This window comes from Armigeres subalbatus, chromosome 3, assembly GCF_024139115.2.
Source record: "Armigeres subalbatus isolate Guangzhou_Male chromosome 3, GZ_Asu_2, whole genome shotgun sequence".
Classification (NCBI taxonomy): Eukaryota; Metazoa; Arthropoda; class Insecta; order Diptera; family Culicidae; genus Armigeres; species Armigeres subalbatus.
Window position 1 is genome coordinate 113,563,169 of NC_085141.1, and position 16,510 is coordinate 113,579,678.

General features: G+C 42.2%; 1 protein-coding gene across 1 annotated transcript in view; it reads left to right on the forward strand.

Moving 5' to 3' along the window:
• Positions 1–1,372: 1,372 nt before the first annotated feature.
• LOC134221899 (ras-like protein family member 10B) overlaps positions 1,373–16,510 on the forward strand; it is a 56,153-nt gene continuing 41,015 nt past the window's right edge. Inside the window, exons 1-2 of the mRNA XM_062701065.1 lie at positions 1,373–1,528; positions 1,748–1,846. Of these exons, the coding sequence (XP_062557049.1) occupies positions 1,373–1,528; positions 1,748–1,846 (255 nt within the window). The remainder of the gene's footprint in view (positions 1,529–1,747; positions 1,847–16,510) is intronic.

Consider the following 16,510-nt stretch of genomic DNA (forward strand, 5'->3'; position numbering starts at 1 on the left):
CTCAGCCTCCTTTCAAGAGGCTCGAAGACTCCTTTCAAGAGGCCTCAGAGCCTCCTTTCAAGAGGCTCAGGCCTCCTTTCAAGAGGCTCGGAAGCCTCCTTTTCAAGAGGCTCGGAAGCCTCCTTTTCAAGAGGCTCGGAATCCTCCTTTTCAAGAGGCTCGGAAGTCCCTTTTTCAAGAGGCTTGGAAGCCTCCTTTTCAAGAGGCTCGGAAGCCTCAATTTAATAAAATTAGTTTGATGTCCGTTTTTACTTTACATAAAAGGGATTAGTTGATTCAACTATCTTTACTTGACAAGAAAAATAATAATAAAGTTCAATAATTTCAGTGGAATGGAATGGCACATTATTGGAGAGTTAGTTATTCATTACCCGAGCAACACAGGTTAGACAAAAATGGTTGCAGCAACTTGATTGTGACTGAATCTGGTCACATAAGAGTTGCAGTAACCCATGTGGAACATGTGTGCTGCTAGGGTAATAGCTTTTCTGTGCCCGCCATTGCATGAGTATGTATCTTGTGTGGCAAGTACAATGGATACACTATGCCCAGGGTGTCGAGAATATTTCCAACCCGAAAACGTCCTATACTGGACCGAGAATCGAACTCGCCATCTCCGGATTGGCAATCCTACGGCTTTTTCTCTCAAGGCTACTGGAGACCTAATCGACAGTTACTTGCGCCTTAAAGGTTCGATTCCTTCCCTTTTAATAAAGCCTACGTCAGAAAATATACAATTTATACTCGCTCATGAGTCCCACAATTTACAATTTATACGCTCCAATAAAAACACTCGTGGCTCAGTGCTGTAAACATCAAAGTACAATAAAGCGCTTCGCGTGGTTGAATTAATTGCCTCGCTCCCAGGCAGCTCTCCATCCAGTTCGCGTAGCATCGAAGAAAATGAATCGAATACATGATAATTATGTTGTTTTCTGTATCCTTTCCACATTTCAGTATGCAGCACGGCCGTCACCGAAACGGACACCCCACTCGTCGTAAAGGACATCGTCAATAAAATGGTGCTGGAGGACAGTAAAATATTCGAAGTGGATTAGTGATAACTAGAGTAGCAGTTCAGCAGTAGTGGCACGACATAGTTCTAAAGTATACAGTGATAAAACCAATCGAGAAGTGTGTCGATTGAACCCCTTGTTGGAAACGAGTTAATGTTGGAAAGTTGAAAGTGATTAAACTGGCTGAAGTGGGGAGCTACACCAAGCGGGAGATCGTAAGCCAATCGAAAAGTGCCATTCCTAACTATAGAAAACTTATCCAGCAGCAGCCGGTAGCCAGCCCCAATCACGACGCCCAGCAAAAGTGACAGTGCGAAAAAGTGTTTGCCATTAGCCTAATCAAGTTTGTCGTGAAAATGTGGAATCGACTCTCGCCGACCAATTCCAATAAACTGATGCTCGACCATGGTAATCATAGCAATATTAGATGCAATAATAATAGTAGTACCATCACCACCTCCAGCATCCCCAGCAGGACGGGTGCTGCGATTGCTGGTGCCCTCTGTGCCGCCGTCAGTCCTTCCATCATCGCTACCACCACCACCACAACCAATAAAACCAATAACTCCAATAATAACAACAACAGTAGTCGAAATTTCAATTCCACAACCACCACCTCCACCACCAAAAATACCACCACTAGCACCACCAGTAGTAGCAATAATAAGCCCAACAAAATTTTATCGATCGATATGGAAATCCGAATACAAAATAAGTGTATTTCAGCATAGCGGATCACTCTGGAGGGACCGGAACCCCCCTGGATGCAAGGCCCCCTCAAGGTGGCATTTCTGGGGGCCTCCGGCGTTGGTCGCACTAGTATTTTGCAGGTGAGTTCCTTAGCGGGCACCATACAGACACCATACAGGCAATGACAGAATCAAATTATTCAAAATTCTATGAACCCCTGAGATTTGGTTGATATGAACAGTTTATTAAATTTGTTTGTTTATTTTAAAATCCTGAGGCAGGTACAAATATTTAAAAAATATATATAAATATATACCCAAACATTATATTTTGAGGGGGCAACAAAAGTAATCGGGAAATGTTCAGGATTTTTAAAACATTGTTTAATAAATCTGAGAAGTGTTAATAATTCATGTTTATTTTCCGAGTCTATCGAAAAAACCTCAAAATGGGCATAACTTTTGCTAAATACAATTTGTCAGGTGAAATTAAACTCTATTGTATTTAACCCTTAAATGCGCAATGTTGTTTTAAAACAACAAACCGAAAATACGTTAAATGTTAATGATTTCAATGGTTATTTACGTTAAAAATATTTCTGAGGTTTTCTAAAAAAATCGCCTTGCGCCTTTAAGGGTTAACAATTGAAATGTCAGCAATGTAGGATAATGCTTCATACTGTTCTACGTAGTTTACGGGTCAACTATCTCTTGTAAAAAAGTGTTTCTGAAAGGAACCGATTTATTTTCAATAATGCGCATTTCACTTTTAGCAACAAAACCAATGTCCTTCCTCGTACAACAAAGTTGTACCGAAAGATAATAGTCAAAAAAGGACTTTTTTTTAAAAAAAAGGCTCGGAGACCTATAGTGTTATATAATAATCGTCTCAGCTTGAATAACTGAGCAAAAGTATGTCTATCCGTGTGCAAAAAGTCAGTCTGTTGCACTATTGGACAGCACTCCTTAGTCTTATCGTTGATGTACGACTCATAAAACATCTAGTACTTCGCAGTCTACTCGGCCTAGTCCCCGATGGCCTACTCCGACAGAGGATTTCCTGGCGTAGAAGTTTCTCCTGAAACCGATGCCAACCAGCCAAGTGCCGAAGTCAGTTCTGCGATTCCGGTGAACTGGTGCCCTGACAATCCGTAAATGGTGCTCGTCGAGTTTTATGCTGCCAATTACCCGGTGGCGTAGACCAGTACTGAGATTTTCATTTTTATTGAGAGAGGTCACGCGATATTTACATTTTATTCTCTCTCGCTTTCATAGAAAACATAAACAATGAAAGGAATTCTGCTAAATTTTCACGGATTTTGATTTCATGAAACGCATCAAACTATTGTAAACAGCTTTTTCTTTTTCAATAATGTTACTTCTAACTCGAAAATCAAAAACAATACAATAATTTTATCGACTAGTCATCGTTATTTGCACTGATCTATTAAGACTATTTGGAAATTTAAATTTCAAAACAAATCAACATTCCCATCATGACTGCTTGTAATGTGACAGGTGACCGGGAGACGGCTACTTTTTGATTTGGTCTTTTGAAAATGAAAATGCAATGTTTTCGCTTTCACATGACAGTCACGAAAACTACCAGCACTGGCGTAGACTGCATTTGAAAATCGCTACCACAACCAGACGCTCATCGTCAAAGCATACCTGGATGTCATCTTAAGGATTGAGCCGATGCGGAAGGAGATTTTCGAAGCGATTAGCCAGCTAATCAGCGACTTTGAGAAAAAAAACTCTGGATGTTGCAGAAAATGGGGCAGAATACCGACGGCTGGAGCACGATTCTAGTGCACGTGGATTGCGTGGAACTACGTTTCGATTTTGGGAGTCATCGCACAACAAGAAAGTATCCGTCTACAGAAATGCGATAAACTTCCTGAAGAACCACTGTGCGGTTCTTCAATCAGTTGTATTTTATCCTGTGTTTTCGTGTAAGCGATTTCTGAAGCTTAAGATCTCGGAGCGCTACGATGCAGTTCGGAGAAACGGCTTGTATATGAACTGCTTATCGTTAGGTTATTTTGTCTGGAACTGCAGTAAAGGTTCGTGTCGTCAAGACCTCAACATAAACCAAGGCCTCCACATGCCAAGTTCTACTCTCCACGACTATTATGCGGATCTGCGATGCTAACGGAAGCTCGATGCTTGCCAGAGCACTGCTCGATTCCTGCTCGCAGTATTGTAGCAATCAGCCCACGTTTCGATAGCATTTCGGGTTTCGAGGAAGTTATGCGGTTTAACGTTCTGTCGAAGTTGACGATTCCACTCCCATGTTAAGGGTTCGAAACATGCCAGTGGAATCTACCGGAGAGCATCGTACTAGCTGATCCTGAGTTCTACCACACGTTGGACATCGATATGATAATCGACCTGCTGCAGGAAAGAAGGTTCAGGCTCAGCGATAACGGTCCCACATTCCCAAAAACCGTTTTCGGTTGGGTTGTATCTGTTCCATGTCCGACCGTCAAGAGCAGCGTACTCGTTTCGGGGATCTCGAGAGCTGTCATCTAGCCAGCACCTATTCCGTGCATGTGAGGAATTGTTGAAGAAAACCACTACCCGTGACGTGGATGGTCGTTTCATCTTGAATCTGCCTAGGAAAGACTACGTAATCGGTCGGCATTGTAGCCGACGTAGCAAAAATGTATCGGATGATCAAGCTGTGTCCACGTGAACAAAAGCTGCAGCTGATTTTGTGAGGGACAGATGACGACGAACCTATCGAAGTGTTTCAACTGACGACCGTAACGTACGGTACCACTTCCGCTCCTTTTCATGCAACACGATGTCTGATTCAGCTTGCAGATGGAGCAACTACACATGCAGACGCAGTGAAGGTGTTGCGGAAAGATATTTACGTCGACGATATAATCACTGGTGTCTAAAATCCCGAAGAAGGAAAACGGCTGGTTGAAGACACAATTGCCCTCACAGACACCGCTTGATTCACACTACGCAAGTGGAGCCCCAACTGTGAAAAGGTGCTAAGTGAGTTGCATCCTAATCGTCGTGATCATCGAGTGGAATTTGAAATGGATTCCTCGCCTTCGGTTTCAATCGTGAAAACGATAAGCCTAGTCTGGTGCACCAAAACCGACAACTTCAGCTTGACCATGCCCGAGTGAATACAACGTCGGTGGTTACAAAACGAGTTGTGATTTCCGACGCTTTCAAGCTTTTAGATCCATGAGGTGAGGTCTAATAGGTCCAGTTGTCACCGAAGCTAACATTTTTATTCAGACACTGTGGACAGACTCTGAACTGGGATGACCCGCTACCAGAAGATCCTCAGGCCATAAGGTTGGACAAACGACGGAACCATAATCCATTAGCACATCGGTTCTCAACCTTTTTCATGGGAGATACCCCTTCGAACTTTTGCATTAATTGAGGTACCCCCAATTTTTTGGTTTTTAAATCAAAATAAGCGTAACTGAAAATGGACCTGAAAACCAAACATAGTTAGCTAACGGCATATATCCCTAATGGCTCTCCATAAAGTTGACTGAAATTTTTATTATTCCGTGCAACTTTCGAATTCACATTAAGTTAAACCTTCTGCAAGGCTTCAGCACCTCTTGAAGGGAGGCTTCCGAGCCTCTCAAAATGAGGCTTCCAATCCATTTAAAAGAAGGTTTCCGAGCCCTTGAAAGGAAGTTTCCGAGCCTCTTAAAAAGGAATCTCCCTAGCCTCTTGAAAAGAGCCTTTCGAGCTTTTTGTAAGAAGGCTTTCAACCTCTTAAGCCAACCTCCAACCTCTTCCGGGCCTCTTGAAAGGAGGCTTCCAAGCCTCTTGGAGGAACCCTCCGAGCATCTTGAACGGAGGCATCTTCCGAGCATCTTGATAGGAGGCTTCCAAGCCTTGCGATAGGAGGCGTCCGGGCCCCTTAAAACGAAGCTTCCGGGCCTTTTGGAAGGAGGCTTTCGGGTTTCTTGAAAGGAAGCTTTCGAGCATCTTGAGAGAAGGCTTGCGGGCCTCTTGAAAGGAGGCTCTTAGAAGTAGGCTCACGAGTAGAATCTATGACAAAAGGTCGAAAGACAAAAGGTCGAAAGGACAAAAGGTCGAAAGACAAAAGGTCGAAAAGACAAAATGTCGAAAGGACAAAAGGTCGAAAAGACAAAAAGGCGAAAGGGACAGAAGGTCGAAAGGACAAAAGGTCGAAAGGCACAGAAGGTCGAACGGAACAAAAGGTCGAAAAGGACAAAAGGTCGAAAAGGACAAAAGGTCGAAAAGGACAAAAGATCGAAAGGGCCAAAAGGTCGATCAAGAACAAGTTGATAACAAGTTGGGTGTATTCCAAAAGAATTTATGAAATGCATTTAACTTCAAGCAGAAATAAAACACTCATCACATCAATCAGAGTTGAAGAATGAGCAATTTTCAAGGAAGGAGTAATTACTACGAAAAAATATTATGAATATCTAGATAGTTCTGTTGAAGATAAAAAGATTGTTGATTTAGGAAATGAATAAACCTTGTATTGCGCGAGACAGAGTTGTACTATACAGTTGGGAAAAAAGTTGCTCTTTTATTTTAAACTATTTTTAGCAACTGAATAGAATTCATTCAATGAGTGGAAATAATAGATGAATATCTAGGTCTTCGAATGTCACTTCGATCTGTCAAAATTGTGTACTCCGCAGCCACGCAGGCGCACGCATTGAAAATACACCGGCGTGTAATATACGCCGATGTATTTGATGTGCGGCGTGCACCATTTTGACAGATCGAAGTGACATTTAGAAAACTCAACATCCATCTATTAGTTGTGCTCACTGAATTAATTTTATTTAATTGTTAAAAATTGTGAAAAATAAAAGAGCAGAGGCAACTGTGGTGCTAGACTCTCTCCGTTTCAGTTCCTTGTCCATTTCGACCTTTTGATCTTATTGATCCTTAGTTTCTTTCAATCTTTTGTCCCGTTCGACGTTCTGTCCTTTTCGACCTTTTGTCCCGTTCGACGTTTTGTCCTTTCGACCTTTTGTCCTTTTCGACCATTTGTCCCTTCGACCTTTTGTCTTTTGACGTTTTGTCTTTCGACCTTTTGTCCTTTCGACCTTTTGTCTTTCGATCTTTTGTCCCTAACCCTCACGAGTAGGCTTCAAGCCGTTTGAAAGGAACCTTCCGAGCCTTTTGAAATGTGGTCCCCGAGCCTCTTAAAACGATACGTCCAGACCTCTTGAAAGGAGTCCTCCAAGCCTCTTGAAAGGATTCGTCCAAGCCTCTTGAAAGGCGGCCTTCGAGTAGCTTGGAAGAACACTTCCAAGAAGTGTAGAAAGATGCTGTTAATCCTCTTGTAACGAAAAAAAACCTTCATGCCCCTCGAACGAAGGATTCCGAACCCTCAAATTCTAGATTTCAGTTAAGAAGAATATTCTTAACATATTCTTCAACATTTTGTTTCGATTTCGAAATCGACTGCATAGAAGATTTTTTTTTAATTTGCTTTTGTAACCGTAGCCCTTGGTTGTGGAGGTCAGGATTCAATCGACTTCGCTATGCTTATTATGTACAAGACAAAATTTTGAAATAAAAAAATACACAATTATCAGAACATTATCATTATTATCAATATTTTTGATTGGAATTGTACTAAGTCCGCCATTACGCATTTTTGTCCGAGGTACCCCCTGGGGCTAGCAAAGATACCCCCAGGGGTACATGTACCCCAGGTTGAGAACCGCTGCATTAGCATGACACGATGGGTTGGGTATACCCAAGAGTGTGTCGCAACCGAATGGCACAAATTCTGCGACGCGCATATGGCTCTTGTTTGTATCTCCGCTGTATTTAAGCGTGTCCTGCTAATGAAGGCCAAGTCACGAGTAGCACCACCGGAGGACCTGAAAAAGAAGAAAATCAATCAGATTACGTCCCGTCTTGAACTATCTATCAAGCCATTTCACTGGTAATTCCGTCATACTTCTGGACCGATTCCAATATCGCCAAATTCTGAATTGCATCGGCACCATCGCAATCCTTTGTGGCGAATAGGGTGTCCGAGATCCAGCACCTGACAAAAGGCGGCGTGTGGAATCATGTCGCAGGCATTGAAAATCCAGCAGACGTTCAATCGCGAGGAATATCAGCCACCCTGTTTGGTTGTACCAAGGTAAAAGCTTCTGGCCTGCAACTTCTGATGTCAGCGTTAAACACTGCAAGTCATTATACCAAGCGAAATATTCTCGCCACGTTCGACACTATTTTCTCTTGTTCGACTGGTGGCTTTATTACGACGATTCCGTCACAACTCGCAAAGAACGAACCAAGCCTCCAGAAAACTCGGCTACATCAGCACCCACGAATACGAAGATGCTCCACTGCTTCTGATCACCTATCCAAAGAAGAATGCTTTCTTCCGGAGGTTTCAAGTCTGTTCCGGGAGGATCAGATGAAAGACTCCTTTAGAATATAATCACTCCACCCCATACTACGAGGTAGTACACTCCGCGTTGGCGGCTGGCTCCGGAATTCAACTGTTTCGCAAGACTCTGGGTCCCCAGCACCCCAAAATTGGTGCGTAAAGCTCTCCACGAATGGGTTACCTGCTCCCGAGTGAGACCAAGATGTTTAGAACAGCTGATGGTCGAACTGCCACCAGAAAGGGTAACACCGGCACCGCCATTCCTGAAAGTCGGTGTGGATTACTGCGGCCCGTTTATGGTTTCCTACCCTCATTGCAGAAGTGCTCCTATGCGTTATTCGTAGCAAAGGCAGTTCATGTTAAATTAGTCTTCGATCTCACAACGGAGGCGTTTTTAAGAGCACACTTCAATACTTCACCACCCGGCGAGGACGACCGGTCCTCATAATCTGTGACATTGGCAACACCACAAATGGGGAAATTGGATTTAAGTACATCCCAGCAAGGTAGCCAAACTTTAGTGGTCTGTGGGAAGCCGCCGTGAAGTGCTTCAAGCACGCTATTAAGAAGGTCATCGGAACTCGGACGCTATTGTATGATGAAATGCAAAACGTGCTCACGCAGATCGAAGCCGTTTTGAACTCCAGACCCTTCACCCCGCTCAATAACGATGATGGAGATTTCGAAGCGCTTTCATTTTCTGATACAGCGTCCACTAATATCCATCACTGAAGCCGACCTGGACAATATTTCAAGCAATCGTCTCTCCGTCTAGCAAACGACGCAGGACTATAGAAAAACAAACCCTGAAGCTTTGCAAACGTTGTACCTTTCCGACCTGCACAACCGAACAAAGTGGACACGTGAAAACATTTCCATTGGCACTATGGTGCTACTGATGGACGAACAGCTGCGATCGATGCCCATTGTTTTAATATCAATGAAAACACAGGCTTTACCAATCCAATTACCAATTCCGGTCTGATGTTCTGGTCGGCTGCTGGATTGGAATCTAAATTGTATCCAATTGGACCGGTAACTCGTTCATCTCGGTTGAAGGCTGATTCAGAACGATTTCGTCCTGAACTTCAACAATGGCTTCTGTAGGGTTATTCTGCGTAATGTTCGATTCTTTTGCAGAAACCGACGCACATAAAACTTCCATTCAACCGCAAACTCTCTCCATTCCTTGTTTACAAAATTGGTTCCATTATCTGTGATCACCAGCTGTGGCTTTCCATAACAAAAGAATATTTTCTTGCAAATTGTGATGGTGCTTTTTGGAGTTAGATTACTTAAAAGATCAACCTCAAAAAAATCCGAATAGTGGTCTACGGTGACCAAAAACTTCCTCTTCTCTCCTTGGTAGTCCGCAAAAAATACGTCCATAGACACGAGTTAAAATGTGTGAACAGGTATGGAAACACTGGCTAGGATGTTGCAAATTTTGCACATACTTCACATCAGGCGACAGCATCTTTGGTTTCCGTGGTCATACCTGGCCAGAACAAATTGGCGCAAGTTATGGCTGACATGTACCTTCTCCGTCACCTTACGTCGTAGTTGGTACGGAACAACAATGCGGTCATTTGGAAAAACGATTGCATCTTGATGACTGAGTTCATTGCGATTGCGATGCTTTTAGATAATCTTCACGCCATCTGGAGCTTTGTCTACTGACGCAGGCCGGTCGTCTTGAATGTACTTAATTATCTGCTGCACGGGCGGATCTCTTGCTGTGTCTTGTATAACCTCTGTTAAATGCTCATCGGTGATCTTAAGAAACTTGCTTGGGTTCACGTCTTCCAGTTGCCGAAACACTTGATAGATATTCCGCTTGTTGAACTGATCTTTAGGGTGCCCTGCCTCTAATGGAGCTCGAGAGATTGCATCAGCTACCACGTTTTCCTTTCCTTTCACAAACTGAATCTCCAAGTTGTAACGCTGTAGGTTTAACAGCATGTGCTGTAATCTCTTCTTCCTTGTCTGTCCAAACCCAAGATTCTTTGTCTGAAATCAGTCGTCTCCAAACCGCAAAATTGGAACTCAAATTTGGAATGAAACGACCATTCCTATGATTCGTTGAAGTTCCTTTTTGTCTTTGGGCCTGGAATAGTTTTTGATAGTTTCCACCTTGCTCTCGTCTGGTTGTACTCCTCGCGTAGTCAGTACGTGCCCGTAGAACTTGACAGATGCCATACATAGCATCAGCTTGTTCCTTTTAAGCTTCACATTGTGTTCCTCCAAACGTCAAAAATTAAAATCAAAACGTCATCAGCTATGCATTCAATGTCCTCGAGATCCTGAATCACTTCCTGAAGTTTCATCTGAAAAATTTCAGGCGCGGGCGCGATGCCCAAAGGTAACCGAGTCCAGCGATACCTTCCAAAAGGAGTCCAAAATGTGATGAGAAGACTGCTGGGATAATCCAAAACCACGTGCCAGAGACCCTTTTGAGCGTCCACCGTGGAGAATACCTTCGCATTCCCGAGCTCCGGCAATATTTCGTCGATCGTGATAAACTGCAAGTTTGGTCGCTTAACAGCCTTGTTAAGCGGAATTGAATGCAAACAAATACGAATTGAATCCGACTCTATACCGCCACGCTTGACTAAAACGATATTACTGACCCAATCCCACTTCTCACTCCTCATTTCTCACTTCTCGCTGTAAAATGTGAGTAGTCTCACTACCCACTTCGCACTACTCACTTTTCACAGTGAGAAGTGAGAAATGAGAAAAGTGAAAAGCGTGACGTGAATAGTGAGACATCTCACTACTCACTTTGCGTTTCTCACTTTCGACAGCGAGAAGTGATAAATGGGGAATGCGAAGTGAGACTCTGGAAGGAATGAGTAAGGACACTTATTCGACCAAATGACCCATTCGGTTAAATGACCCTTTCGGCCAAATGACCCTTTCGGCCAAACGACCCTTTCGGCCAAACGACCCATTCGGCCAAAAGACCCATTCGGCCAAAAGACCCATTCAGCCAAACGACCTATTCGGCCAAACGACTCATTCGATCAAACGACCCTTTTGGCCAAACGACCCTTTCGGCTAAACGACCCTTTCGGCCAAATGACCCTTTCGGCCAAACGGCCCATTCGACCAAACGACCCTTTCGGTCAAACGACCCTTTCGACCAATCGACCCTTTCGGCCAAATGACTTTCAGCTAGATGGGTTTCGGTCTAATGGTCTGTTCGGCCTAGTGGCATTCGGCCAAATGGCTTTCGGCCGAATGGGTTTCGGCCAATAACCCTCCCCCCTAGTTCACATCATTACGATGTTTAAGCACCATCATGATCAATAAAATTCATCACTTCACAAATTTTACGTAAGCCAACAGCAAACAATATCGTTGGTATTGCCCCGGGCTATGAAAATAGCAACTTCGTCGCATTTTTCGCAGATTCAACGAACTAAATGTTGAACTTCTGGTCAAACGAATGTTGTTAGGGTTAGGGTTTGGCAAAATTTAAATTTGCTTTATTTTAACTCCAGAAAATAAGCTGAATATCAGCCGCCGTGCAAGGCATCTTTTGAATCCAGAGGCTACTTTGGATTTTGACGTAGAACTACGTCTGTCTTTTCTATATTGGGGTACACTTTACGATTGCAAAAAATTGAAAATCGTCACGAAAATATGATAGACTTTGAACGTTAATATCTCAGCCGTTTCTCGATGGGTTTTCAATTTTCTTGGACCATTCGATCAGGGAAGAGCCAACGCTTCATACCCGATGTACACTGAAGTCGTTTGTTACGCGGTTATTTTTACAGGAATCGTTTTTAAGCGATTTTTTATTCACGCGAGTTTCTGGATTTCCGCATTCCTTCAGACATACTTTGGGATTTACGCGGTTTTTTACGTTGTTTTAATTTACGCGGCCCATATCTTCCGCATAAAAATTGACTCTAGTGTGTTACAATATCTATGTATGATAATATGTACTATTAAAAACATGCTAACAGTTTAGCACTTGGTTTCGGTGAATCAGTCAATCTCGTAAGTGTATCGCAAGCTTCTTCTTTCATAGCACTACATTCCAACTAGAACTTGGCCTGCTTTTCAACTTAGTATTTATCAGCATTTCTTTAGTTATTCATTGAAAGTTTTTTTTATGTCCGCCATTGCAGGGCTTTTAACTAACTGCAGTTCGTTTATGCTGACTTAAACGTGTGCTTTCGTTGGAAAGCTTGGGGGCATTTGACGATAGCTTCTTGCTTACGTCTGTTGATGCAGTAGTGGGGCTTGGAATCTTCTTCGCTGCTGCAGTGAATGCGTTCTGGTAAACTTTCTTTGGCTCGTTTTTGCTGATTCGTAGGTGTCTGCCGAACTAAACGCTAAGTCCGACGCAATTCACGTAAAGGAATAATTATTATTATCAATAACGCCGTTGACGGCCAAGCTTTCGCAATAGGTTTTTCTGTAATGAGCCACCAGGGGCTTAGACTGACTTAGCGATGGGTGGTAAGTCTCTGTAGCAGTTTGCATCGGTAATGGTTGCAGCTGTACACTATCAGCCAGGCTTGTGCTTTTCAAATTGTGTAATCGATTATCATTTAAAATAATATAAACCTAATTAATATCAATTTAATGTCAACAATGAAGTTTAATCGGATGTTTGGCATTACCAGTTACCAATGCTTCGAATCGAGATACAATTATTATCGAACGATTCTTACTCTCTATCGAGTTTTTATCAATTGGTAATTTGGATATGTGAACGCTTGAGAGTGTTGTTCATCCTCGATTATTTAAAAAAAAAAATTTTATCTTCATTTTCAAATGTTGGTCCAAAAATTATATAGGGGTAATGACGGCTTTGGCAGGTTTTGTTCTATTATTGGCAGGGGAGTTATTATGACTGATTATGCTCAAATTTGGCCCAAACATTTTTCGCATATCAAAGAATATTGTGGCCAAATTTCATAAAATTCGGTCGACAAAACCCCCCCTGCCAATAATAGAACCAGTACTGGAATTTCTCATTTTCAATAAGAGATGTCACGCGATATTTACATATCTGCCCCTTTCAAATTCTATTGAAACGCGAAGGATGAATGGCATGCTACAAAAATCTCAAAAAATATTTGTTCCGTGACAGGTCATGAAAGTGTGCAATATCTGCTTTATTTTTGTGTTTATTTTCACATTCAACTCGGTGAATTAAAGAAGTATGATTAATTTATCGACTAGTCACTATTTTTCGCATGTATCTATTAAAATAACTTAGAAATTTAAATTTTAAAATAAAGCATAACATCCTTTCATGACTGCCTTTCATGCGAAATTGATCAAAGTACCCACGATTCTTTCATTTGGTCGCCTGAAATAGAAAAAGGCGCTTTGTTCTCTGTCTTATGACGATCATGACCTTTTCCAGTACTGAATAGAACAAAACCTGCCAAAGCCGTCTGTTCCCCTACATCACATCGAAAACAGATTCAGGCTGGGCTTGAAAAACGCTTGCTTTGGTCTCATCGCACAGAATAGTCGAAAACCTGTAGATTACATACAGCTATGTAGTTCAACGTCACTTTTGCGTACAACCCGATCGGGCTGAACCTTTGAGTTTTTGATTTTCTAAAAAAAAAACTAAGCGGGAAAAATACCAAAGTTGAAACAGAAAGCTGTCATACAACTATCAACACGGAAGCAAAATGGTGATAATGGCAATTTGAGAGTTATTTACGTTATACAGTCGCCTCTCCACATCTCGATATTGAAGGGACCATCGAGGTAGGGAGAGATCGAGGAATAGAAGGAAAATTGAAATGGGTACTAGATCCAAAAAAGCTCGTTACTATGAAAAACGACAACAAAACAAATGTCATTTCCTTTTGTTGATGTGTTTGTTATTGTCCGAAGATGGTCTAGTAGCCTAAAAATTTGAACATATCGACATAAGGAGAGTGATTCCTGAACAAAATATGATCAGAACCCATCGAGATAGAGAGATATCGAGATAGGGAGGTTATCGAGAAAATGTAGAATGTAGAAATGTAGAAAGCCCAAATGTATTTAGATTGAAGGGACTAAGGAAACCATCGACATAGGGAGAGATACAGTCAACTTTCGCTCGTTGGGCTAAACTCGTAGCCCATCTAGTGAAAGACTTTCGTTAGTTGGGCTGAGATTTCATCTGTCAAATCAGCGAATACAATAGAAATTCAGAGCTGCCAAGTGCGAAAAAGAAAAAAAACTGCCGTTGATGTCATAATTTGACGTCCACCTTCGTTTTAAATGGGTTACAGCCCAACTAACGGGCGCCCAACTAAATCTTAGCCCATCTAAAGATAACCCAACGAGTGAAATTTGACTGTATCGAGATATAGAACATCGAGATGTAGAGAGTCGACTGTAATTCTTGTTTCAAAATGTCCAAGGTAGCTCTGATTTGTCAAAAGAACAGCAAAAAAATATGACTTTTACTGGTAATGTAATCAATTAAAAAAAAGGTAAATGCAGATCATGTAATCGTTTTCTCAATGTAATTATGCGTTGAAAATCATGCACATAAACAGAGCATGAATTAAACCGTATAAATACATCACCTTACAATGATTACTACACTTTATTGAAAACAATACTTTTTTCACCCTGAAAATTCATTTATAAACAATTAAGTTTACATGATATTATGTGAACCGAAACTATAGATGGCCACGCTTGCGACGATCTCGGTAGAATGTAAAAAAAACAAACAATTCCATCAAGGCAGCTGCAAATGCAGCGGGAAACCTTCGATTTCGACCACCGTCATACTAAAGTGAAGATTTTTCATTACGACTACAAAGCAGCAACCATGATGCTGCATTTCATCGGTGTACTTCATCAGGCGTTTACTTAAATCGATGGAAAAACTTCAAATTCTTGCACTTCATCCAGTCAGATATTCCCCCTTGACGATGCGCATGCGCCTACTCAGAGCATGTAAATTTACATTACCTAGTCAGAACCCGATCACGACGCGACGGGTTCGATACTGCATGTTTGAATCACCATAACTCAGAACCTGTTACTCTTTAGACAACGTCGGTTTCAAGAAGTGAAGACGGTAGAGTGGTATCAGAACGGGCTATCACTCTGCGGACCTGAGTTCGATTCTCATGTTAACCAATTTTTTTCTTTATATTGTAACCAACGGTTACATTATTTATGTTTGATACTCCGTCACAAATAATTTCCTAAATACTGGATGCAACTCTGGGCAATGCTCAAGGGAAGAGATGAGAGATCTCCCACACTTCCACTGCCTCTCACTATTTCCACGACACACTCACTCTCGTTACGAAGGATTTGCTTATAGCGGCTCGAACAACTGTGGCAAAAAACTCAGCCAAGATTCCGTGCAACATCCAGGGCTGAACAAGGGGCGGTAGAACTCACGTAGCACGTAGAAAAAAATCCTCAAACTCGGGTTTGTTCGGATTATCATGAGAGTGGATTAAGGTCGTACTCGGCATGCTAGCACGGTGAAATCAATTCTGCTCGGAACGTGCTAGAGAGCAGCAGTGCGCGACGTGAGTTAATCCAAGTTTGCAGAAAATGTGCTTTAAAGACTAATAGTGATTCTTTTATATATATCTATTCTGTACTTTCCTTAGGTCTAGTGTACTTAAACATCTAATGGAATTATAATTACGTTACGTATATTATAGTACGATATTATATTACGATATACCAGTGGTTAGTACGTTAAACAAGAGCGAAACGGAACAAAAACCTAAATTCTATTGTTTTTTAAGTTAGGGTAGTGAGCCAATACTAGTCCCCCCCGATTCGTGAATTTGGTGTTATCAGATCGAAGAGAAAAAGGTAAATGGTTTAGGCACCTAAAATTGTGGAAATGTGTATCATTCGTTGAAATGTGGTTGTATTTTACGAAGACGTGGTAAAAGTCTAATATGGCGGCCAGGTCCAAGACAGGGCCTTTTTCTCTTGTGTTTCTATCCAGCTATTGTTCGCGACGCCATCGCGGTCAAGAGGATAAAGGATTTCGGCAAAACGGTAGCACGCGGTAGTTTACTGAAACTACGGGATCAAGTAGACCCACGCTACAAGGCCGCCATCTTGGATAGTGATCGTTACGTCAGTGGTTCGTGGCAAGTGACAAACCCAGGCCAAGCCAACCCGGTTCTGAAACAGCACCCCTACAACGCGTGAACCAGGGTCAACAATTGGCGCGAGTACCCTGCAGGCTCCGCACGAACACCACGATCCATCCATCGTGCCGCCGGCGCTCAGCAATCGGCCTACCGCCGGATCTCGTCGGACAACTGAGCGACATACACATTCCAATGCCATTACCTCGTTATACCACACCAACTAGACCTAGACAAACCGCAAGTAAATCTGTGACGTCACATAGATTGTAAGATTGAGCAAACATTGTAAATTGTGAATAT